The 25,146-nt window shown below is 47.1% G+C and overlaps 1 protein-coding gene and 1 long non-coding RNA gene across 10 annotated transcripts; one reads left to right on the plus strand and one right to left on the minus strand.

Moving 5' to 3' along the window:
• LOC108388033 (uncharacterized) lies at window positions 1-10,284 on the plus strand. Its single transcript, XR_001850972.3, has 3 exons — window positions 1-478; window positions 1,329-1,420; window positions 10,051-10,284. It is a non-coding gene; the product is annotated as an uncharacterized lncRNA (long non-coding RNA).
• TGIF2 (TGFB induced factor homeobox 2) lies at window positions 8,291-24,738 on the minus strand. 9 transcript variants are annotated; one of them, XM_073236640.1, is made up of 4 exons: window positions 24,696-24,738; window positions 22,311-22,382; window positions 20,865-21,090; window positions 8,291-10,968 (listed from the first exon to the last, which is right to left on the minus strand). In XM_073236640.1, the coding sequence occupies exons 3-4, from the start codon at window positions 21,054-21,056 to the stop codon at window positions 10,453-10,455; spliced, it is 708 nt and encodes a 235-aa protein (XP_073092741.1). In that variant the 5' UTR covers window positions 21,057-21,090; window positions 22,311-22,382; window positions 24,696-24,738; the 3' UTR covers window positions 8,291-10,452. The 9 variants fall into 9 exon arrangements, with proteins under 9 accessions (XP_073092741.1, XP_036868578.1, XP_017501939.3 ...); XM_037012683.2 differs by lacking the exon at window positions 24,696-24,738 and adding an exon at window positions 24,567-24,617; XM_017646450.3 differs by lacking the exon at window positions 24,696-24,738 and adding an exon at window positions 23,630-24,617 and having other exon boundaries at window positions 20,865-21,007.
• Window positions 24,739-25,146: the final 408 nt, after the last annotated feature.

Here is a 25,146-nt window from a genome sequence, read left to right on the forward strand (position 1 = left end):
ACGCAGCCAATCGGCGGCCGCGCAGCTTCGTTTGCCCTCCTGCTTATAATAACAGTTGTTCTCTTGGCGCAAACGCGCTACTCGTGGCGGAAGTGATGGCAAGCTTCCGCCGGGCGCGTAGTAGGGTGAGAGGAAGGGGACAAACTTGGAGTGGAAAGTGACACGAGCGCAGGGAGGCGCTCAGGAGACTGAAGAACCGCGGCGTCTGAGGCGAAAGCTGAGGCTGGACGTGAGCGTCGCCCAGTCTGTTGCAATTTGTCCCCTTGAGCTGAGTAGAACACGGTCCTGCCGTCCCCGAGGCGTTCTTTCGAGCCCAGACCACCCCCCGGGAGCTCCAAGCCGCTCAGGATTTAGCCCCTGCTTGTTTTCTCCCCTGCAAGTTCGTAGGACCTTGTTCAGGATCTTAACTCTGCTGTAATTTAGTGTCTTATCCTGCTCTGCACCTTCTTTTGACAAATGTGAGCCCTGAGACCCAAAGGTGAAAATGATTTCCTAATGTTATATAGCAAGTTGGAAACACCTGAGAGTTCCTCATCGGAGGAAAGTGGAGAAAATATTTAATTAGATATCGGAGTATCTTGAGTATTCATCTATTGTGTCCTCTCTTATGTGCATGGTCCTTAGTCACCAGGTGTTTCTGCATCACCGGCAGCCACATCACCTGGGAATTTGATTAGAAATGTAATCCTCGGACCCCCATCTGGTCCAGACCTACTAAATCAGACATTGTGGGGTGGGACCCATAATCAACATTTTCATAAGCCCTCTCCTTGTGGTGCCATGTGCTCAGTAATAAGTTGAGACGAAAGCATAGCACTTCTGTATGGTGGGTTTATGGAGACAAAGTGATTTGCCCACAACCACTAACCTAGTACCTGAGGCTCTCTGACTCCAAAATCTGTATTTTTAACCTTAAGCTTTAACTCTTAAAGGACATCGGTAAATTCAGAACATCCTTTGCATTCCTATCGACATTCACCTGCAGTTCTTCACCTTAGATGACCAACAGAATCTCCTAGAGAGCTTTATCAGAATACTATAGCTGGTATTTTCCACCACAACCCAATTCCAAGATCCTCTTTCAGTAGGTTGAGTGGGGCTGGACCCCAAAGGTACACAGCCTGCAACACACATTACTCTGTCTGGACCTGGCTCAAGGGCCATATACCTGACATGGGTGTACACCTTTAGTCCTAACTTTCTCATGGGTCTTGTTACTTTCAGCTCTACCTCTTTTCTGAACAAGTTTCCCTCCTAAATGCAAAAATGAGCCCAACCAGCTCATTCCAGTTTGAAAGTGTACCATTAACAGAAAACCTCTTTTCCAGAATCTCTGGTGGCACGCAGCACTAGAGATAAATTGATCACTCTGTCATAGGATGTTGGAAGAATAAGAAGCCCATGGTCAGAGACAGAAAAGGTAAGTTTTCAGTCTGCTGGGTCTGCTGGTAAAGGTTTGTAATGGGGAATCTGATCTGGGGGGTTAGGGAAAATTGAGTCCTGAAGGAAGAGTAGGAGAGACGGGAAGAGAGCAGTCCAGGAGATGAAACCACAACATTGGCTAGTGGTGAGGAATAAAGCCACAAGCTGGGGAAGGTAGGGGAGGGATATGCTGAATAATTTTTTTTCCAGTTTTATTAAAATGTTACTGACATACATCATTGCAGAAGTTTAAGGCATACAATATGATTTGACTTATATATTTTGTGAAATGATTCCCACAGTAAGTTCAGCTAACATCCATCTTCTCATACAGATATAGTTAAAAGAAAGAAAAGGAAAAAAAATTCTCCTTGTGATAATAACTCTTAGGATTCCTTCTCAGTAACTTCTCTACCTTTTGTACAGCAGTGTTAGCTATAGCCATCATGTTGTACATTATCTCCCTAATACTGATGTCAGGGTTCTTGTTCACGAAGCCGAAGAATGAGCTCCACAAACACTCAACGCAGGAGAGCAAGGTACAGGCTTTTATTTAGAGATAAAGTGAAAGGACTGAGCTCCTGGCTCACGCCAGGAGGAGACAAGAGAGTCTGGGGTGGTGCATTGTCTAGGGGTTTTATAGGAAGTTGAGGATTTTTCGAGAACATGAAAAAAAGCTTAGGGGTGTGGACTTATGAAGTGGTCCCAGAATATTTAGACCAGCATCTTGGTCTGGGGGCATATGAAACAAGGCCACCTGCTCAGCCCCCAAGGTGGGCTGAGGTATTGTTTGCTAAAGAATAAGTCAAGAATTTCTAACGTCTTATCTTTAAGGTGGAATCCTTCTTGCCTTTTACTTTGTTGTTTATGCCTGGGTTTACTTGCTAAATTAGTTGACCAGTTTGCAAAATCACCTCATCAGATCTGAAGGAGAAAAGACAGCACATAGGCCTGGGCCTTTTAACATGCTAAGGTGAATCTTACACATAATTATAAATGATTAGCATCTAGGGGGTTTCCTTGAATGTAGTTATATTGCCCTGACTGCAAATATCCTGCCTTTTTCCGGAGGCCCTCACCCTACTCTGACTACACCCAGGGTCCCTGGCTCAAACTACTTATATATCTTATCACTGGAAGTTTGTATCTTTTGACCACCTTCCTCCATTTCCCCCTCTTCCCAGCGTCTTGCTTCTGGTGACAAGTCTGATCTCTTTTTCTATGAGTGTTGGGTTTTTTTGTAGATTCCACATATAAGTGAGATCATATAACTACCATTCTAAACTCTCTGTCTCTTAATTTGACTGAGTACCTCCTAAGAATGAAATCACACAATATTTGTCCTTTTCTGATAGGCTTATTTCATTTAGCATAGTGTCTTCAAAGGTTCATCCGTGTTGTGGCATGTATCAGGATTTCCTTCCTTTTTCAGGCTGAATAATAACTTTGTTAAAATTTTGTTAAATGTCCATTGTATGTATATGCCACATTTGTTTATCCATTCTTCTATTGGGCGACACTTGGGCTGCTTCCACCTTCTTGGGATTGTGAATAATGCTACTACGAACATAGATATACAAATAACTGGTCATGTCCCTGCTTTCAGTTCTTCTGTGAACATACCCAGAGTGGAATCCTGGATCTTATGATAACTATTTTTAATTTTTTGAGGAACCACCATACTGTTTTCCATAATGGCTGCACCATCTTACATGCTCTCACCCACGGTACACAAGAGTTACAGTTTCTCCCTTATCAATATTTGTTCTTTTTATCCATAATAGCCATCCTAATGGCTATGAAGTAGCCTGTCATTATAGTTTTGATTTTCATTTCCCTAGCATCTTTTCATGTGCTTGTTGGTCATTTGTATATCTTCTTTAAAGAAATGTCTATTCCAGACCTTTGCTCATTTTTTAGTCTGTTCATTTGTTTTTTTTGTTGTTGGGTTTTAGAAGTTGTGTATATATTCGGATATTAATCCCTTATCTTATATGTAACCTGCAAATATTATCTTCCATCTGTGGGTTGCCTTTTTACTCTTTGATAGTGTCCTTTGATATAGAAAAGATTCTAGTTTTGATGAACTACAATTCATTTGATTTTTTGGTTGTCGCCTATGCCTTTGGTGTCATATCCAAGAAATCACTAACAAATCCAATACCATTTTCTCCTGTTTTCTTTTAAGAATTTTAAAGTTTTAGCTCTTATGTTTAGGTCTTCGGTTCATTTTAATTTTTTTATAAGGTGTTAGGTAAGAATCCAACTTCATTCTTTTACATGTGGATATCCCATGTTGTCAGCACCATTTGTTAAAAAGACTATTTTTCCCATTGAATGGTCTTGGGTTCATGTTGAAAATCATTTGATCTTATATGTGAGAGTTTATTTCAAGGTTGTCTGTTCTATCCAGCCATTTGTCTTTAGGCCAGTACCACTGTTTTGATTGCTGTAGCCTTGTATTATATTTTGAAATCAGGAAGTGTGAGTCCTCTCATTTTGTTCTTCTTTTTCAAGATTGTTTTGGTTATTGGGGGTCCCTTAAGATTCCATGTGAATTTTAGGATGAGTTTTTCTATTTTTGCAAAGAAAGAAGGTATTGGGGTTTTTTATTTTTTATTATTTTTATTTTGGTATCATTAATCTTACATTAATCTTACATGTAAAATTACATGAAGAACATTATGTTTACTAGGCTCCCCCCTTCACCAAGTCCCCCCCACAAACCCCATTACAGTCACTGTCCATCAGCGTAGTAAGATGCTGCAGAATCCCTACTCGTCTTCTCTGTGTTGTGCAGCCCTTCCCATGCCCCCGCCCACCACATTACACATGCTAATCGTAGGTATTGGGGTTTTGATAGAGATTGCAGTGAATCTGTAAATCACTTTGGGTAGTATTGACATCTTAACAATATTAAGTCTTCCAATTCATGAACACGATGTTTTTCCATTTATTTATGTCATCTTTAATTTCATTCAATAGTATTTTGTAGTTTTCAGTGTATATAATAATCTTTCACCTTCTTGGTTAATTCCTAAATATTTTATTCTTTTTGATGCTTTTACAAATGGAACTGTTTTCTTCATTTCCTTTTAGCTTTGTTCATTATTAGTGTATCAAAACACAACTGATTTTTGTGTGCTGATTTTATATCCTGCAACTTTGCTAAATCCATTTATTAGTTTAACAGCTTTTTTTGTGGAATCTTTATACATATATGATCATTATCTGCAAACATGGTAACTTCATTTTTTCAAAAAAAAAGCTAATTCTTTATATGTCATATTATTTTGTGAGGCTCTGACCTTAATTCCGAGATTCACTAAATTTGTGTATATGTAGAAGGAGATGGGGGTGTCACAGAAAGCTGTGTTTGGAAGGGGCCTCAGATCCTGTGGTCCAGCCCAAGGTCACACAGCAAGTCAGAGGTTCAGTAGGCATCCGAAACCTTATCCTTGTTACTCCTCTTGGCTTTATAGATGCAGGCAAAGCCAAGCTGGGAGCTAGCAGAAAGAGCCCTTGCCTAAAAGGTATCTATGGGGCTGAGACTTGTTCCCTTCCTGCTTTCTTTATCTTAGGAAATAGGGAATCTGGCTGTATCCCAGTGCATCCATCTGGTTAAAATAAACATTCTGGGTGGTCTAAAATGGAAAAGAACTTAATGAAGACTCAGATTTGGAAGTGGGAGAGACAGATTTAGAAGTAGGACAAATTTTGCCTTTGTGAGGTTGTGGCTTTCTGGCACCAGTTAACACATGTCCCAGATTGGGGCTGAGAATGTCATCCCAGCTGAATGCCGCTATACCACTACCAGCTGCTCGTGTTAAGGTTTGGAGAGGAAGGTGTGCTGACGGGTAAGACTGTGGTCCCAGAGAGACAGATGGAATTACAGAAGTCAGGAGTCCTGGGGAGAACCTATGAGCTGGGGAAACCCTGCGAGCTGTCTGAAGTACAGGTCTCAGTTCGCAGCCTGGCCCTCTTCCTTTTTGCCTACAACACTAGTACTTACTGAGCCCTTAGTTGGTGCCAACTTTGCTAAATGTTTTATGTACATTGTCTTCCTCTCAAAGCTGTCTGGGCTCTTAACCACTATACTGAACTCCTCTCCTTTCACCTTTATTTAAAATTTTTCTACAGTGAATGTGGATTACTCATGTAATTAAAATGACAATCTCAAGAAGGCTACACTTGACCTTCAGGCCACCATAGAATCCTGGGTGCCAAGGAGAGGTCAAATTATTCAGGGGAACTGCTTGGCAGTACCCTTCTTCCTCTCATCTTGTGACTTTTTTTTTAAATTAATGTATCGTTGATACACAATCTTATGTTGGCTTTGAATATATAACACAGTGGTTCAACAGTTACCAATACTAAATCCTCACCCCTTCTAGTACGGTCGCTATCAATGTAGTAAGGTATTACAAAATTAACTATTCTCCATGCTGTACTACCATCCCCACTGACCAACTTATATTGTGATTATGAACTATTGTGCCCCTTTATCCCCTTCTCCCTCCCCACCCCCAACTCCAACCCCTCCCCCTTGGTAACCACTAGTCCCTTCTCAGTGTCTATCTCATCTTGTAACTTTGAAAGATGTAATGCTGCCCTCCCAAATCCTCAGTTTCCTGGAATAAGTCAGTGTCCTGATTATAAGCGATCAGTTCCTGGAGCAGTATCATGAGAATCTTCTGTGGCATCAGTGAAGTGTGCAGATTCCTGGACTCTCTGGGTATAGGGTCTGGGAATTCGCAATTTTGTATGCTCTCCTGACCTTGATGCATAGTAAGGCTTGAGGACTACTTCTTTGGTTAATTAGTTTGTTCTGCCACTTAAAAGCTGTGTGGTATGGGGTATTTTAACAGTTCTGTTCTACTCTCAGCTCTGTGCTGAGCGGCCAGTAATAACAGATAATAACAGTAACGTGGATTATTCTATTTCATCCTCCTAAGGGGTGAATATTACTAGCCCCATTTTATTGATGAGGAAACTGAAGTTTGGGGTGGTAGAACGACCTGCCTGTGATCACAACAGTTAATTAAATGGCAAAGCTAGAATTTGAACCCAGGCTTAGATCAAAGAAAAATGCTTTGGAAACTAGAACCATCAAGAACAATGATGACGATTAATTCCATATCCCTCCTGAGTTCCAGACCTTATCCTCCAGAGTAGAGTGTACATTAAAAATCTAGAGATCTGAGTCCCACCATAGAGATTCTTATTCACGGGGGTGAGTTAGGGAAAAGTTTCCCAGTGGGGTCCATGAAGAAATCAAATTACACTTTCAAAAACAGTAGAAAGAGGCCTTCCTTGACCACCAGTCCAAAGGTATACACTCTTTTCCATCACTACTACTTTTTTTCCCCTTTTTTACTATAGGACACAGAGTCTAAGTTTACATTGATACCCAGGGACATGAAGCATCACCATGGCCCCCTTCTTAAGAATAGGGGCATAGAAAAGGGGTCCAGTAATGGATCGGCAACCTAACAGCAGGTACACCCAGGACCAGGGAGCAGACATGCATTTCAAAGCTATTTCCTAAATGAAATTGTTGCAGGAAAGGTGTATGTCCTTAGATAACATTCTTAGAGAACCCTAGCCACATTATCCTTGTCAACTTTCATTATCTAGAGTGCTTGCTCACTACAGGGCTCATTGAAGCTCCATGCAGAAGACACTTTTGGTTTTAGTTCTTTGAGAAGTATTTTGTAAGAAGTTCTCCTGAGCCTGTCGAACCATCCAATTCACTTCCTCTTTTAGGGGAGCATCAATATTCTTTTCCCAGATGTAAAATGATTTTGAAACTTACTTTGAAAAGCCCTTCCAACATGTTGGTATTTTGCCAAGCGTTGTTTGAAGGATACCTGAGGGAAGTAAGAAGACCAAGACCTTGGATAAATGACTTGAGGAGTTGGAGGCTCTTTTTTGGGGGGAACTTGAGAGGCTGTGTCTCCATTCCCAAAGGAGAGTGACCTGTGGGAGATTCAGTATCTTCCACCCAGGTGCACTGGGGAAATCAGAAAGCTGATTTGGGTCAGTAGAAAAAAACTTGTAGTGCTTAGCCCAAACCATGTTAGATAGCTAGATGCCATTAGAAAGTGAACTGCCCACCACTGTAAGTTCAAATTAAGTCTGGGCAGATCTGAGTGACCTTAAAGCAAGGCACAGTTGAATTCACATCCCAACTCCATTTAATACTGGCTGTGTTGAGTTCAGGCAAGTAGTGTAACAAATACTGTTTACCTATGAGAAGGGCATTTCACTTCTTTTGTGTGTATAGCATAAACAAACATTGTACAGGCCCAGGCACACAGCAGTCTCCTGCAGTGCCAGTGAACAGTGCAGACCTCAATTTTGCACTGTTGGGCTGTAGTTACAATGTATAGGTATTTCATTATGACAAAATGCAAACAGCTAGTTTAAGCAAAAAGGGGAATTTACTAGCTTGTATATAGGGAAATCCAGAGGTGGTACTGGTTTGAGACTTGAGCATCCATCTTATTTCTGCTTCCTTGTGATGGCTTCATGCTGGAGCCGTGCTTTCATCAGGAGAGGGGAAAACAAAGCTGCCTGTTCTCTAAGCTCTCTCACTATTGGGCAACCCCAAAGCTTGACTCTCAATCCTGGAGAAAACTGGTCCAGCTGGGGATGATTCATGTGCCTCTTCCAGTGTGGTATATGGGACACGGAATGGAATTAGGCCTGGGAAGTAAGGATGCAGGGTGCACAGCACTTACAAGTGGCTACTAAACAGAGAGAGGGCAAAAGAGGTGAGGTTGAGTAAAAAACTCAGTAGTTGTCCACCTCACGCTGGGCCCAGGGTTACATTAAATTGATCTGATTCAAAAAAGAGAACCAAAACCAAAACCAAAACCAACTTTATTTGACCAAAGACAAAAACAAGTTATTTACAGTAGATTTTGCTCAAATAATTCAACTGGATAACAGTGCTTCTCCTCCTCACAACCAAACCAGGCAGAGAATGCCTCCCTGCCCAGCGTCCCCATCTTGCACAGGAGGGGAATGCCAACCAGAATTCAGCAGCATGGCTCCTTACCCCTCAGTCTCCATTGCTCAGTGCACTGTAGGAAGGAAAAACCCCACCCTAGCCTATGTACATCCAGAGTCCCCTGCTACAAGGGTCCGGTAACAGTCACACAAGAGCAGGACTCAGACACAGGTGGGGTGGAAGAGGCTGGGCAAACTGCAGCTGCAGCGAATCTTGAAGCTGCTTGTTCACCTGGTTCCCTAGCTGGGCCTCAGGAGAGTGAGGTTCCCTGATCCCCCGGGGCATGCGAGGAGGGTGGAGGGGGGAGCAAAACACAGCACCTAGGAAATTCACTCACTCGTGGAGAGCAAAGCTCTCCTTAAAGAACCAATGCCCACTCCCTCAGCAATGGGTGGTCAGGACACTCCCTAAAGGCTTCAGGGGTCACCCCAGAAAGGACAGAGCACATGACGCTGCCTTTTTCCTGGCCAGGCCCACCCAAGTCAGATAAACCTAGGCACACTCTCTCCTTGTGCCCAACCTTACAGCTTCAGGAAACTAAAAGCTGGCTTCTGACCTGTCTTTTGGCCCAGTAACAATGTTATTCAGAATAAAAAATATTTCAGCTAACAATAACCTAGGATTAGTGTTTCTTAGAGTATGAAGATGGGGTGTTGCTGTCAGCACTGAAACAGCAAAATAAAAAACAGGGAGGCGGAGGGACAATAAGACCTTGATCTGTTTCACTGTGAAGTTCAGAGCAGAGGCCTCGGCAACTCCAATTTAAAGAAAGGTGCAACACAAAGACATAGCAAAACAGGCTTAACTGATTGCCAGCCCCAGCCTCCTCTGAAGGCAGTCCCTCAGGCAGCTGGGGCACCATTCTCTGCTTCCTCCAGGAATAGCTTCCTGCCACCGTCGTGGGAAAAGCTGCCCATGTGAGTCAGCTAAAAGGGCTTCCTGACCAGTAGATGGCTCACTTCTCTCCAAGCGGGAGCGACTGGGAGCTTTTGATATTCTGGCTCAACTAATCCAAGTTCCGAAAGAAATTCAAAACTCAGGCTGCAGGGCAAAGCTTTCAAGGATAAAGAAGGAGAAAACATTAAAGAGGAAAAAAAAAACCCCACTGCCTGTCTAGCTTACTTCCCCCACCCCCCCATACAGTAAAAATAAAAATAAAAAAACAAAACACCTCCGGTTTTATCATCCTTCCCTGTGCTGCGCCCAGGTTTGGTCAGATTCTCTATTGGACCCTCTCTCTGGCTGTGGCTTTATCTCCTTCTGTGCCTGAGGCAGAAAGCCAAAGCCCATAAAACTTTTCTCTGCTTTTTTTTGGGTCAACCAAACCAACAATAAACAACCATCTGGAATTTTGCAGAGATTGAGCTGGTCCCCCAAGTAAAAATACTCCTTGTAAAACAATCACCAGTTGCAGTGCTGGGTCATTCCCAGTTCATCAGACTCCTATCACGCAATGCCCTCTCGCCCTCCCACACCTGGACTAACTACTCCCATTAATGCAAACCACAGCAAAAAGGGAAAAATAAACACAAAGTTTAGTGAAAACCTAAACATTCAACTGGAGTCGGTTCTGTTACATCTGCTGGTTCTTCTTTTCTTTTGTTCACACTTAGGAACTTGGAATGTCCACACTTGGCTCACCAAAGAGGCCCGGCTCAGGGGCAGCTTGGACCCAGGATAGGCTTGAACTTGGCAGTTTTCCTGTGCCCAGCCCAGGAGAGCAGGCTGGAACACGGTGTCCTGGGAGCTCTCTGGAGAAGCAGCAGCGCCATGCCCATCTCCAGTCTCTTGGTCTCACCACTAAGGAGGCCTGGAGAAACGGCACAGTCGGCAGAGGAAAGGCCCCTACCCCAGTGTGCCGACACTGGCCGGCAGCTTCCTGTGAAGACCTCTGGACAGAAGAGATGATCCCAATGTTTGGCAGTGATCCAAAGAAAACCCTCTGTGTGAGGGGGAACCAAAATGGAAACCCAGGACAGCCAGCTCAAGCCTTGAGCACCCCTGTCGGCAGATGCCTACTGGGGGTTTTCGGAGACTAAGGAGATGGGAGTGTGCAGTAACGGTGGCGACGGGTCCTGTTGCTTCTGAAGCTCCATCTCAGCAGCCCTCTGTAGTGCCACCTCCACCAGCAGCTGGAAGCTGCTGAAGTCCTCCTTGTCCTGCTCTGGGGGTGTGGGTGGTGGCGTGTTGAAGAGTCCACCTGTTGGGCTTCCGGCTTCAGCCCTGGTCAGCAAGGTGAGCGTGCTACTAGGGGTCACCAGGGGCTTAGGGGGCTCCAGCTCCCCTTGTGGGGCTGCTGGCTTTTCTCCTTGGCCTGAGTGGAGTGGCATGGGGCACACGGACAAGGAGAGCACATTGGTGGGGGTTGGTACAGACACGGCCAGCACTGAGGGGCTGCTACCACGAGGAAGGGCCATATCTGAGGCCTTCCCACCGCGGCGGGAAATGGTGAACTGGTTAGGGTCTTTGCCGTCCTTCCGAAGCATGTCTGGGAGAAGCCGCCGCCTGGCATTGATGAACCAGTTACATATCTGAAATGAAAATAAAAGACTGATCAGTTCACTCATTCAAAACCAGCACTGAAGCAACCTATGTTCCAGGCCCTAGGAACATAGCAGCAAACAACACAGACATAATTTCAGACCTCAGAGGTTTATGTTGGGTTGAGAGAGTTACAGAAGAAACCATGCAAAGGAATGTAAAATTGCAACCATGATTCAGCCAGTGAAGGAAGGTGCAGAGGTGCTGTTAGAATGATGGAAGACCCAATCTGGTCTTTCTGGACTCGGTAGTAGTGTCTTTGGCTTGTTAAGTTGAGAACTGAAGGATCAGCGGTAATTTAGGTGGGAGGCAGGAAGGGAGAACATTCAATTTAGAGGGATCAGCCTCTTTAAAGACCCAGTGGCAGGTGGCAGCAGAGTGCCTATAAGAACTCAAGAGAAGGCAGGCCTGTATTGGCTGGAGCTCAGAGTGGTAACGAGGTTACCTTTTACAGTGGAGGCTGGTTCTTTATTCTAAGGATGATAGGAAGCTGTAGAAGGTTTTTAAGCAAAGAAGTAACTTGCTATGTAGAGAATAGGGTGGAAGCAGGGAGAAAGGTTAGTAGTTCAAGTCATGTTAAGGGAAGTGATGAGAAGATGACAAATGTTTGATTTATTTGGGAAATTAGAAATGAAGGCCTGGTGCCCAGTTGGATAAAGGAGTATAAAAGAGGAAAGGGGATGGTCCCAAGCATGATTCACTCCTAATTTTCTGTTACTGAGTATTGCAGCAGGTCAGAGAAAGAACCACAAGACACCAGGGGATTGTCTGGTGGAAGAAAAATTACTACTTCCAAGCAAAAGCAGGGTCAGTGGCTCCAGGCTGAATGTGCATTCAACTAACATCCTAGCATGTTTTCTACAAGCTGCTGAGGAAGCTACCATTAACCTTAACCCTATTCCTGTCTGATTGTTTAGATCAATCTTTTTGGACCTATGCATGAGGCATGACGTTTCTTTCTGTTAAGTGGTATGCTGCACAGCCAAGACCTATCTAGCACCCTGACCCCTATCTGTCTGGACTCTTCAACCCTCAGCCTCATAGCTTTCCCGATTCAGCCTCTTCATTGGTTGTCACTTCTATCCAAAATTCAGTAACTGTTCCTGTTCTAGATACTGCCTTCTGTCTCCTACTGCCTAGAGAATCAAGTCCAGACTCGGGGTCTGGGTGTTAAAACCTCCCCTGCCATGGCCTACCTTTCCAGCCTTATATTCTTTAGCATGTGAAATAGCTCACCAACTCTCATGCAGGCCGCCCCCCGCCCCCCTTTTAAATAGCTTCATGCCTTTTGTACATCACATTCCTTCTCATCCACCTGGAGAATGCCTACTCCTCTAAGTCTTGGTTGGTCTAACATATTAGAGATAGGTCCAGAACAGCGGAAATGGATTCAAAGCACATCTCTATTCACCTATGGCTGGTGCAGGGCCTGGCAGTTTCTTTTTGTACATGAATGAATGATGCCAGGAGGACAGATAACTGTTCAGGAAGAGTGTTAGAATAGTGTCTGCATAACCTAGAGCAGCAGGCACCTAACTGTGGCGTCATTCTTGACCATCTAAAAAGTAAACCACTCATTTCCTATCATGTACTCCTAATGTCCTGGAGATGTGGCAAGACCAATTCTATAATAGCTCACCCAGGCAGTGTTCAAAAACAGTTACAGATTAGACTAGAAAACAGTTTCTTAGCTCTGTGGCTGGTATAAGCTCATAAATACAAAATGTTTTAAAACAGTAACTGCTTCCTTAAATAGGCAAATAAAACCTCCTATAATTTTTCCCAAGTCTTTCTCCCTCTTGCCCTCTACTGGAGGAGCCACCATAGGGGAAAAGCTGCCTAATCACTTTCTAGTCAACTCAGAAGTAGGAGAGGAGAAACATTAGAGATGTGTACGGCAGGGTGGTGTGGGTGGTGCATGGGCGGCGTGGAGAGCCACACATCTAGGCATCTTTCTGGGAGCCTTTGCTGGGAAGAATTTACCAGTAGTTGCCATTTATTAAGCACTATACATTTACACAATTTTCTTTTTATGGCTGTATCAGCCCTGTAAGTTTGGTCAAATCCCATTTTACTGATGAACATACCTAAAGCTCAGCCTAGCAAAGTCAAGCAATATTCCAACTCCAGCCAGCACTCCCCAGTCCTGGGCCTTTGGATGTGGAGGAGTGGGAGCCCCTCCTCTCTGAATCTTCTCAGGCTGTCTGTCACAGGGCCCCAGAGCCCAGCTTTTTTTATTCACTAGAATAGTCAAGTTAAAACTTCTCACTTTCTCCTTGGTCTCCCTTTCAAAGCTTCGTGCTCACTCAATTCTTACTGAGTGCTTACTACTATGTGGCAGGCCCACTTCTTTGTGGTGGGGATAGCTCTGTGAGTTAAACAGACATGCACTCTGCCCTGTGCAGCTTACCGTCAATCTAGCTGTGGAGACTGGCAATGAATAAATATATGGTGACTAGCCACCAATAAGTGCCAGGAAGGAAACACACAGGAATAATGGGTAGCATATAAAGATAAGAGAGGTTTCCTTACATAAGGGGTCTGGGAAGGCTGAGAACTAAAGGATAAGAAAGAGCCAGCCATACGGAAAGCTGAAGAATGAATATTCTAGACAGAGGGAAAAGGCAAATGCCAAGGTCCTGAGGCAGGAAAAGGGTTTGGTTTAAGGAACTGACAGAGCAGGCAGGGCTGACCCCACTAGGCCAGAACACCATGGTAAACCACTAATGGGCCTACACAGTGACATATCCTAAATTTTACACTCCAAGTCCTTGTCCTGGTCCTATCCCTTCTCTCCTCTCCGTTTATCAACAGACACTTTACAGAGCAGGTACCAGCTGCTAAAAAAAGGAAAAAGATAGGAACCACCTCCTTTACCTCCCATGTACTGGGATGCTGGGAACTATGTAGGCTGTAGCAATGCGTAACATTCTTCTAATGTTTGTTGAATGGACCAGAAGCCCAGCTCTCCTCAGGGATCCTGCACCAGTTTCTACCTCTGCTTATCACCTTTCTTAGGCAAGTCCTTGGGCACCATCTTTTTGTGGACTCTCCCTACCTCTATCCAATCAAGGGACAGCCACTGATGACAGGAGCTGATGTCTCAAGTTGACACGGCTCGTTTTCCAGCAAACTGAAGCTGCACCAATTCCACAAGCAACTCAGGACAGCACTAGGCCCCTGGCCTTGTCAGGTTGGGAACCTTCTTGTGGCTTCTCCCTTCTGTTCCAGGCTGGAAGGATCCTGCTCCTGGGATCCTCATTTACCTGCTTCAGGTCTATGGTCCTCCTAGCCCAACTGAGCACACCTGACAGCATGCGCCATCAGATACTGGCTGAGTTGACTCTTGGCTAGGCTGCAGGGGAGCCCCAAGGAAAGGTAAGGTGGAGTAGTGGGGTGTAATGCAGGAAGGGAACTAAGCACCTTTGATACTAAATGTCATGCCAGCCACCTTACTGCATTGTTTAATCTGCATACAAGCCTAGAAGGTAGTAAGCAGTGTCCCCAAAGGCCTAAAGAGAGAACCGGAACTCAGGACATGAAAGAAGTTGCCCAAAGCATCCAAGTACAGAGCTGGGATTCAAACCCAGGTGCCCTGGCTTTGGCCCCTACTGTTGTGCTTTCTCTGACTTACCAAACAGAGAGCTGAATCATCATAATCCTGAAAGCAAACACTTGTTAAAAACAAGACAAATCAGGTGCAGTTCTAAACATTTCCCATCTGATGTCTTATGTAATCCCCAACAGCCTATGAACAGGTCCTGTAATGATCTGCATTTGAACCATTCATGAAACAGAGATCCCCGTTTGAGAGGTTCAGTAACTCGCTCAAGGTTGTAAGTTCAAAGGCTGATCTGATCCAGACAGCCTGGTGCCAGGTGGAAAGGACTGAAGGGAGTCAGCCTGAGGCCTTTTCTTCTTGCTCAGACGCTTCCATTCCTCCATCCCACAGCTGCCTCCTCAGCTACCTGTGCTACAGGGGAGCGCGACACCTCTCCACCCCACGCAGGAACCACTCAGGTCCCAGTGCCCTGGGTCAAGTGAAGTAGGGACAAGTGTTTTTGCTGAGGAAGCAGTCTTGGAGAGAACCTGAGCGTTTACTAACAGCTGTGTGGGCACCTAGCCCTTTGCTGTGCCTCCTGTTTTGGCTTATAATTCTTGAGAAGAGAACAGCAGAACTGCCACCCCCCACCCCACATACATACCCACTCCCCCACATGCTCACCCTGATCTGAAGGAAACTTGGCAGCCTGCTGTGTGTTTTGTCTTCTTCGTCTTTAGAAATGCACAGCTGAGGGGGGCCTGGCCAGGGCAGGAGGCCTGAGCTCACCACCAGCACAGCTGTGCTAATGGGCTATCAGGGCTTTCTAAAGCCTCTTCCAGCACCTGGCCCATGCCTGAGGCAGGAGAACACGTGACTTGCCTCCACTCAGGGTCCTTGGGAAGGTGGTAGGGAGAATGCGAATGCCAAAGTGAATTCTGAAACTGATATGGCAAAACACTGGCTGGGTGCCTGAAAGCCTGTCTCTACCATAAAACTGGCTGTCTCTGTGCAAAGAAGTAAAAAGCTAACCTTTGCAAACAATATGGCTTCTCTCTCACTTACCAACTTTACATCTCCCTGTATGGCCCCGGAAGATGACTGGTTAGCCAGAGACGGGTAAGATTCCTCAAGGGAGGAACAACCTAAGACAGGCACAGTCGCAGGGGGGCCATCAGGTGAGAATTTGGGGATCAACAGAGGTGAGGCTCAGAACCTCACCCCCCCTGCTTTGAGAGAAATCTTCTGCATCCGTGGATGTCTTGCTGCCCTTGTCTAGCCTGGATTAATACTTAGTCCATAGGCACACACCTGATCATCTGATCATCTACATTTGCCTTCTTACAGCACTAAACTATGTTTTCTACCTTTATCTTGCATCTACCTACCACTTCAGCATTTTATTAAAAATAAAAATAATAATAATAATAGGAGAAATGTGGGATCAACATATAAATCAAGTACAAAAATCAAATGAATATTCATATTTGACCTGATGGTTTATAGGTCATATTGCATGATCAAAACCGAAAGTTTCTGTGATGAATGCCCTTGTACTGTTCACCATGTAAGAATTTATTCACTCTGTAAGAATTCGTTCACCATGTAAGAACTTGTTCGTTATGCTTCAGAAGATTGGAGACTGACGAGAATTAGGCTTGAGATGGATTAATGATTGTACATTGAGCATTGACCCCCCTATACTGAATTTTATTGTTGTTAACAACCATTTGATCAATAAATATGAGAGATGCCCTCTCAAAAAAAAAAAAAAAAAAAAAAAAAAACTGGCTGTCTCTGAAAGGCTGCTGCCCTGTCAGTATTTTTTTAATCAGTGGCTGAGATGAAGGATGAGGGAGGAATCACTGTGGCAAATGGGAGTAAGAGGGGCACCAGGAAGCTGATGAAGGCCAGGAGGATAAGAGCAGGGCATTTGAAGAAGGCAACACAAATGCTGTAATTTTTGTATCTTTTCAGCTGTGAGAGACCAAAGTACAAGAGGGGAGAGAAGTGAAGGCCTTGGAGAGACCTTTCTCAAACATTGCAGTACCTCCATTTGTATTGTGACCCCCCCTATATCCAGGTGCTCTTAAAGGCAGCTGGGGTTGTTAGAATCACCTTGAGAGTTTTTAAAAAATAGCTATTTTTCATCCACTTTATATATCTGGTGAGGGTGGGGGCAGAGGCAGCATGTGTGTTTTTAAACAAGCTCCCCAGAGTTCTGCTGCCCACTGGTTTAACCTGTCCTTGTAGGGCAAGCCATGCAAGCAAAAAAGAATGGCCTTGAGGTAGGGAGACAGAGGTTGCCAGGGGGCAGAACTGGGAGGCACTTAGCTTTGGAGCCAGAGTAAGAGAACAGCTACTCATGACAAAGGATCTTGAGGGCCGGGGCGGACCACTGCGCGTCGCAGTTCACTACTGCTTCGGCCTGCGCTAGGAAGGGCCAGGCTCCTTTCCTGCCACGCGCCCTTACCAGCGGGACTGCCACCCCTCACCTCCCATTCCTTCTGGCCTGTCAGGACTCCATTCAAATGCGACTTCCTGCGAGCAGCTTTTCCTAACAAGGGCAGCTCTGCTGACAGCATGTTGGAAATTAATTACACTGAATTCTTAATCCTTTCAATAATGTCTTCCCTCCCCCAGGGGACTACCCAAGGGCAGGGATAGTCTATTCCACTGCCATGTTTCCAGCATCAAACACTGGGCCTGGCACAGGGACACCCCCACCCAGCATTACAGGGTGAAGGAATGGGGCCTGCACCCACCCTGCCACACTTCCCTTCCCTCCCTACCCCTTGAACAGCCAGAAACCACAGTAATAAAGTGAGTTTAGAAGGTGTCACAGGGATCTGTGGAACTCCATAAATGACTTTTTTTTTGGTCTCTCTCCCAACTGCCTAGCCCCGGGCAAGTACCAGCAAACCAGTTAGTTACATGACTCATTGACTTGCTAATGAGATCGCTCCTGGTTAAAGGAGACAATAAGAGGTCCCCAGGGAGAGAGAAAACAAGCTTGGCAAACTGTTGATGCTTGTTGAAGCCAGGTGATTGGTACCAGGGGTGCATTATAATATTCTTTTGTGGTTATTTGGAAATGTTCTTGATAAACAAATTTCTAAAATTAAATCAAGAAAGAGAGCTGCCTCCAGGGACTTAAGCTAACTTTTCCAGATTGAGGAGTCACTATATTTCTTTATTTGAGGCCCTGTCTGTGGACATTCCAACACTTTTATTTTTTCACTTCAACAATTACTTACTGAGCACGTACCAGATACGGGGAATTAACTGAGCACTTGGGATATAATGGTGGATAAGACTAGGCCTCTATTCTGAAAAGCAGTGATAGTCAAGTGTCCAAAATGCTGACTTAGTCCTGGTGCTGTGGAAGGGTACAGCTCCTCTACAGGTGCGGAGTCTGGGGTTGGGGCAAGTCATCTTGGGGACTGATCAGCGTGGCAGCAGTATGATAGGCCAGGGACAGGCCTGCTACGCAGATAGGGACAGGTGATGCCATCAGGCTGGTGGGAGACAATGAAGGGTTCTAAGTGGGGGGGAAGTGGGGAGGAGAAGGTGACAAGTGATCAGACAATGACAGGTTGGACCAGGGTAGAAAAGAAATACTTCAGGGGTAAATGTGTAGGAATCAGTGACTGACCAAATAAGGTGAGAAAGGGTTATCTTGGGAAGAACCCCTTAGAAAAAGGAAGGAGCCACCCTGCAGAAGTTACCTGTCATCAGTCAGGAAATCAAGGTGCCGTGAGACCTCCAAGCAGAAGTGTCTGGCTGGAGCTCTTTGGGATTCTTGGCACAATTTCCATCAGGGAGTGCCAAATGCCCCCCACTGCTCCTGAACTCTCCACATGACCTAGAGCAGAGTGGCCTCCACTGGAACCCCTCCGACCACGGGATGCTGGGACCCAGTGCCCTTCCTTGAAGTCTCTAGCGGCCAATCCTTGCCCCAAACGTAACATTTCTCTAAGTGGAACCTGGCGATATGTCATCCTAGGGGTCCACTAGTTTTCTACAAGAATGTTTTGGTTTTCTGTTTACATTTTGATAGTGAGTAGGAACACTGTGGCATCTGACAACCCACATTTACTCCACTCCCAAGTTAGTGCCTGTCATTCTATACTCCACAGCCCAGTCAGCCAAACACCACCCATTCCACATTAATGCAGTTAGATAGTGGAATCTCATTGGTTTCACATTTATTTCCTTTGGAAAACTGGTCATAAAAATGAGCATAAGAGCAAAAAGCAGTAAGTTTTTTTTACCCAGTTTTGTTTGTACATGCTGAAGTGATGTGATAATGAATCAATCAGTCAACATGCTTGGGGAAGGTGGACTGATGAAAAATACTTTCTTTAAAAAAGGAGTTGGTCATATGAAACCTTCATAAGAGTATGTATCAGTGATACCTTAATAAAAAAATTTAAAAAAAGAGTCAGTACATAAATCAGATTTGAGAACGTGTCCCTGACAAAAAGCAATTTCAATACAGTGTGACAAGTGGTTTGACAGCACAGGTACGAAGCCCACTGGGAATACACAGCAGCAGGCTCAAACGTAGGCTGGGGGAGTCAAGGAATGCTTTCACGAGAAAATGCTTAAATGAAGCGAGCCAGGTCAGAAAGAGGCCAAGGGAGAAGGCCCAGAGGCCCAGAGACACAGTCAGAGTTATACTTTTGTGTTGAAGAGAATGGACCTAAGGAACAAGGCTGGAGGACCAGCAGACTGTCTGGGTGATCACTGCTCTCAGGCTCCAGCCTCTGACCTGCGATATTCTACATCTGTAAGTTTAAGTCCACCTCTTTTGGGGGTCCTTTGAGGGTTCTGGGCTGGCTCAGAAGCCCTGCCCTTATTCTCTGCTGCCTTCTGTTCCAGCAAGGATCACTTTCTGAAAATATCAGTGGCCAGGTCTTCCCCTGCTACTCCATTCCAGGCTAGATGCTCCTTGAGGGTAGGAATGTGTCTGGTTGCTCTCTGGGATCCCAACTCTGCCCAGCATAGAGCTGGGCATAGTGGGGTGCTCAACAGTACACAGTGAGGTGTGAGGCACTGCGAGACTCATGGGATGAGTTCAAGGCTGTGACCCAGGAGAGATGAGCATGACAGGGAGAGCACAGACACCCGCTCTGTGCCAAACGCCTCACAGTGAGCCTTGAATTCTCAGGCCCTCCTCCTTACGTGCTAGGAAAGTGCTGTAAACATTCTCCCTTTTTCAGGTGAGGAAGGCGGTGACTTGGTGAAGCTTCAGGCTTCCTCTAGTGGAGAAGGTGGGATCTGAGGGTCTTGTAACTCTAGAGCCTTTCTCGCAGACAGACTCCGACTGACCACTGTGCAGGAGTATAAAGTCAGGTGATACAAGTTCTAGGGGCTGAAGACTCACTGTGAGGCTTCATGGAGCGGGGTCTGGAGCTGGGAAGATACAGGAGGCTCAGAGTTGGGTAAGGGCAGGAGGGAGAGCGAGCACCATGGATTGATGTAATGGGTTAAGAAATGGTACAGGTGTAAAGGGAGGCAGGGATGCTTGGGAGAGAGGCTTGGCTGGCTCTGAAGGGAGCAGTGGGCGCCAGCAGATGGCCTTTGCTAGGCTGAAGGCCTGCTCTGTGTCTCTCAGATAGATGAGAGGCAAAAAGGAGGCAAGGTTACACAGTGGTAGTTCAAGGTGTTCTGCACCATAAAAACCCAGAAACACCTAAAGGTCACCAATCAGGGCAATTCAAAGGAGTTACTACCTTAAACTCTGACAAGAAGTGGATAACAGTCTTTTGAGTGTGCTCATGTGCGTGGTTTATAAAGCACTTCCATGTCCAGTCTGGGGTGTTTTTCCCAACAGTTCAGTCCCAGAGGGGAGATTCTAATCCTTTCTCTACAAGTGAGGAAATTAAGGTGTGGTCCACAGCTCCTATGTGGCAGAACTGAGTTTTGAACCCAGAACATCTGACTTCTGCTCTCTCCTTAACTGTGATTCCAACTCATTTCTTAACTGCACTGCAGATCACCAGTTACCTCCTGCAGCCAAGGAGCCACCCAAGCATCTCTCAGGCTGAAGAGCCAAAACCCCGCCACACAACGCCTTTTTTTCACACCCTCCTATGTTAATGATGACACTCAGACATTAATAAGCATTTTTTACCTCTTCAGAACTTTCCAAAATCTGAAATCTAGCTGTAATGGTCTCATGTCATTCGCTGTCTTCCTCTGAGGCAGAGAGAGTGGGTGTTCTCATCTCAGCCAAGAAATTGAGGCCAAGGGTGGGGAGGTGACCAGTCCAGTACCATCCAGTGAGCGACAGGACTAGGACAGGGCTAGAAGCCAGGTCTTCTGCTGCCCACACCTTACCTGTAGCACTGACAGGTTGGTCTGTCCAGAAAGGCTCAGCTTCTCCTGCTCTGAGGGGTAGGCGTTGTAGCGGTGCAGGTACAGCCAGTCCCGGAGGATCCTCACCGATTCCTTGGGCAGGTTCCCTCTGCGCTTCCTCTTGCCTGCCAGAGAGAGGAGGCCTTCATCCTCACCCAGATCACTGTCTGACATGGTGTCTAGAGGCTAGGCTGGACCTTGGGCAAGCCTGGAATAAGTGACAAAGGGGACAGGGACATTGTCATCATGCAGGGCCACACCATTTTTGTAGTGTTCAGACACTCCATTACTAGAGCCTGGGACACCAGAAACGGGGGACAGGCAATTCAAAGTCTCAAGCCATACCATAGCCTGGGCAAGATAGAAGCCATGAGTCTAAAATGCCTCCATTTCATGGGGCTGGTAGATGACTAACAAAATAAATGGCAGCTCACTAACAGTAAGTACCAGACTAGAAATAATTATAGTCATCATTGATGTCTGTTTCCCACACTCTGTACTGAGTACTTTACATTCATTATCTCATTCAATCCTAACAAATCCACTGTAGGAGAGACACTGTTCTCACTACTACTTTAGAGATGAGAAAACCAAGGCCCAGAGAGATTAAGAAAGCCATCCAAGATACCATGGCCATTACCATGTGATAGGAATGAAAACCTATGTTCACACAAAACCTTGTATTCAAATGTTTATAGCAACATTCTTTGTAATAGTCAAAAGGTGTAAACAACCCAAGTGTCCACCAACAGGTGAATGGATAAACAAAACAAAATGTGGCTGCCCATACAGTGGTTATTATTAGGTCATAGAAAGTACTGAAGCCCCAATTCATGCTACAGTGTAGATGAACTTTAAACATATGCCAAGTAAAAGAAGCAAGTCACAAAAACCATGTACAATTCCATTTTTATGAAATGTTCAGAATGGGCTGGAGCAGCATAGAAAGGTGATAGCTAAAGAGTATGGAATCTCCTTTGAGGGACAAAAATGTTCTAAAATTGCCCGTGATGGTTTTGTAGTTGTAAAAACACTAAAAGCCACTGATTTGTTTGCTTTAAATGGGTAAGTTGTAAGTTGTATCATACTTGAGAATTACATCTCAATAAAACTGTTATAAAAAAAAACCTCACCTGCAAGTCATGGTTCTGGAAGTAGGGTTTGGAGCAAGGTAGTTTGTCCCTGCTTCTCCCCCGACTCTATACTATCTTGCCTCCCAGGTCTTTCAAGACCAGTTAGGAGTGTGCAAACTCTATCAATCACCATGATCCTGTAGCAGCCCATGTAACCTCTACTGCACGTCTGTGTACCCTTGCAGATAGAGCGTCAAGTCATCCCTACAGGTGGTCTCTCAGACATTCTTTTGTCATCTAGCCCATGGCCTGGTCCTGGAATCAACTCATCAAAAATCCATATAAATAAGCAAACCTGGGCTCTCCAACTTGGTCATATGACCTTGAGCAAGTGTTCTTCCTCTCTGGGCTTGAGCCTCCTCTTCACCTGTCAAATGAAGGAAGGCATTTCCCTAGAAACCCCAACTCAGTTGCCCATCCGTGACAAACTCTTGGTTCACACACCCGAAAGAAATTTACATTTTAAAACCAAAATTTAAATCCATTTTAAATCCATTTTAAATCCAACCCAAGCTGATGCCAGAATCTCAAGGCTCCTCCCTCCCCAGCCTTTTAACAGCTCCACAGCAGGCTGGGCCAAGACTCTGGCATCTTCCAGGTTTTGTTTCCTCAACTTGGGTCGGAGCCCAGATATCTGGGCTGACTAGGCCAGGCTTTCGAGGGAAGGGTCTGCCCTCCCAGCCAGGCCACCTGGAAGCAAGACAGGCATCGGCTGGAAGAGCCACTCCTCAGAGAGCACCGACTGCAGGCTGCTTTCTGAGGTCAAGTTTCTGAGGTTTAGCTGGCCAGGGCAGTTAGGATCTGGGCTCTGGGATGCAGCCCTTTGCAGGCTGTGAGACGTTTACTCAAGGTTATCTGTACAAATTCCACCCTGGCTGCCAGCCACATCCCAGTCTGCAGGGTTCCAGGGGTGACCCGTGGGGATGACCCTTCAGTCTACACAGACCTCTCCACCATAGTGTCCTGTTCGCCAGTCCGCATACAGTTGAGGTTTCCCACATACACATCTTACACTCAAACCCTCACACCAGGCAACTCTACAGCACTTTTGAAACAGGCACCAACGCTCAACCCCTGGAACGCCAATGATTTTCACAAATACAGCACACACACACACACTGTCTACAAACCCCACATCTAGCGCGAACAATTGGTACCCACGCAATCAGCCCTTTTCCTAGATATCTGCCCACCCATAATCTCTTAGGCTGGGAAAACTCCAGACGTCATCACAACAGCGATCAATTCTTAACCTAACTGGTCTGGGGCTGCACCCTCTTGACACAACACCCGGTGTGCCCTCCTACACGCTCCACAACGCGGACCTACAAACACTCCCGCACCAACTTTCTGACAACTCCCCCAGCTCAGTCGGACACTCCCCCGGGCCGCGCACTAGCGCTGCATTCCCAGCAGTTCACACAAAGCGTGCAGCCTCCCCCGCGGCCCAGACCGAATCGGAGCACATGGCTCCCGGGGCAGAGGGGAATCAGCCTGCGCTCGGGACGCCCACACCCCTCAGCGCCCCCTGCCCGCGTCAAGAGTCGGTGATCCAGTCCCCTGGCGGGCCTGCAGTCCCGGTGGGGCGGGGGCTCTGGAAGAAAGAAAACTCACGTGTCTGTCCCGGGGCAGGAAAAACTTTGGTTTCCACCCCCTTCCCCCGCCGCTCGGCGCAGACTGACTCTTCGGGGCGCGGGGCTGGCCGAGCCTGCGCGCTCGGCTTTGTGCTCCGAACTCGGCCCGAAGGGGGAGGGGAGGGGGCTGGGCTCCCACCTCCGCACCGCCCCCCCACCGCAGCCCTGCGCCCAGACTCCATGTTGGCCGCCCCCTGCCTCAGACGCTGCGCGCTTCCCCCGCTGGAGGCTCGGCTCACGCTCGGCCTGCCCGAGGGTCCCGGCGCGCACAAACTTTCTTCGGGTCCCCGGCCCCACGCGCCCCGCTTCCTTGGCCTGCCTGGGAGTGACAGATGCCTCAGAGACAGACTTTCCTTTGTTCCAAAGGAAAGGGGAACTCGCGCGGGCTCCCCAGCTCCGAGCCGTTCCCGCTGCCCCCACCCGCAGCTGTCATTCTCAGCCGCCCTCTCCCCGGTTCGGCCGCGGCGGGGGCGGGGGGAGCTGCCGGCGGTTAGCAACGTGCACTTTTTAAACCAAACAAACCCGCCACCCCCCCCCCGCGCGCTCACCCCAGCTCGGGGCAGGGTCGGCTCTCTCCCGAAGTGGGATCCGAGGGCGTGGGCCCCTCAAAAGGGCCCCCAACAAGCTTCCTGCCGGGTGGTAGGGCAGCCTCCCACCAGCCCCCGCTAGCACCCCGCGGCCGGGACTCAAAACACCGGAGCTCACACACCCACAATCGCATGAGCCGGACGACGCCCCCTCCCCCGCCCTCCGAGAAAAAGAAACTTTCCAAGTTGTCCGCGCGCCTCCGCGCCCATCTGTCCCACTCCTGCGCCCCGCACTGACTTTCCCGAGCGGCTTTCCGTCCACGCGGCCTTGGGTTCGGTCCCGGGAGTTCTGGCAGGAGAAGGGGTGCGCCGGACGACCGCGCCGCGTACCTGCCGGGCCTGACACTCGGCCTGACAGCTCGCGGCTGGAAAGCACCTCGCGGCCTGACGTCAGATCCCCTCTCCTCCCCGCGGCGCTCTCCTCGCCCTCCCCCACCCACCCGGAGGCAGAAAACAAACTTTATGCGGAGCGCGGTCAGCTACGCCCACCCCCCGTGGGGCGGGCCGACGGCGGCGAGGGGCTTTGCCCCGCCCACCGCGCCCGGAGGGGGCGGGGCCGTGAGGGCACCTTCTTCCTGAGCCCACCCCCACCCTCAGGAATGCCACATGGCCTCCGAGGAGGAGCGACGGGAATCGGACCGGGATAGTCCGCTCCCTCAGGGGCAGGAAGTGTTCGTTCCCCCTTTTGGAGAGCATTTCCGGAGTGCCTACTGTGTGCTCCTCGCTGGAAGGGCCATTGCTGAGAGGAGAAATAATGCAAATCCAGACGTTTTTAAGAACGCCCGCTGCACTAGGATCTCCCGCCGGAGGTGTGGTGGTCCCCATTGCACCGAGAGAAAACTGAGGCCCAGTTATTCCGGGGATTACCCCCAGCTGGTAAGAACCGGGCTCTGAATGCGACGCCTGTTCT

This window comes from Manis javanica, chromosome 5 (genome assembly GCF_040802235.1).
Source record: "Manis javanica isolate MJ-LG chromosome 5, MJ_LKY, whole genome shotgun sequence".
NCBI classification, from domain to species: Eukaryota; Metazoa; Chordata; class Mammalia; order Pholidota; family Manidae; genus Manis; species Manis javanica.

Excerpts from the sequence above, each read along its gene's own strand:
- TGIF2 (XM_017646450.3), bottom strand. The coding sequence starts at position 23,831 with ATGGAGTCTGGGCGCAGGGCTGCGGTGGGGGGGCGGTGCGGAGGTGGG. Across the intron at positions 22,383-23,629 it reads TCCTGCCCCGGGACAGACAC|GTGAAGAGGAGGCTCAAGCC; the intron begins GTGAGTTTTCTT and ends TTCATTTGACAG. Across the intron at positions 21,008-22,310 it reads GACCAAGTTGGAGAGCCCAG|GCAAGAGGAAGCGCAGAGGG; the intron begins GTTTGCTTATTT and ends TCTCTCTGGCAG.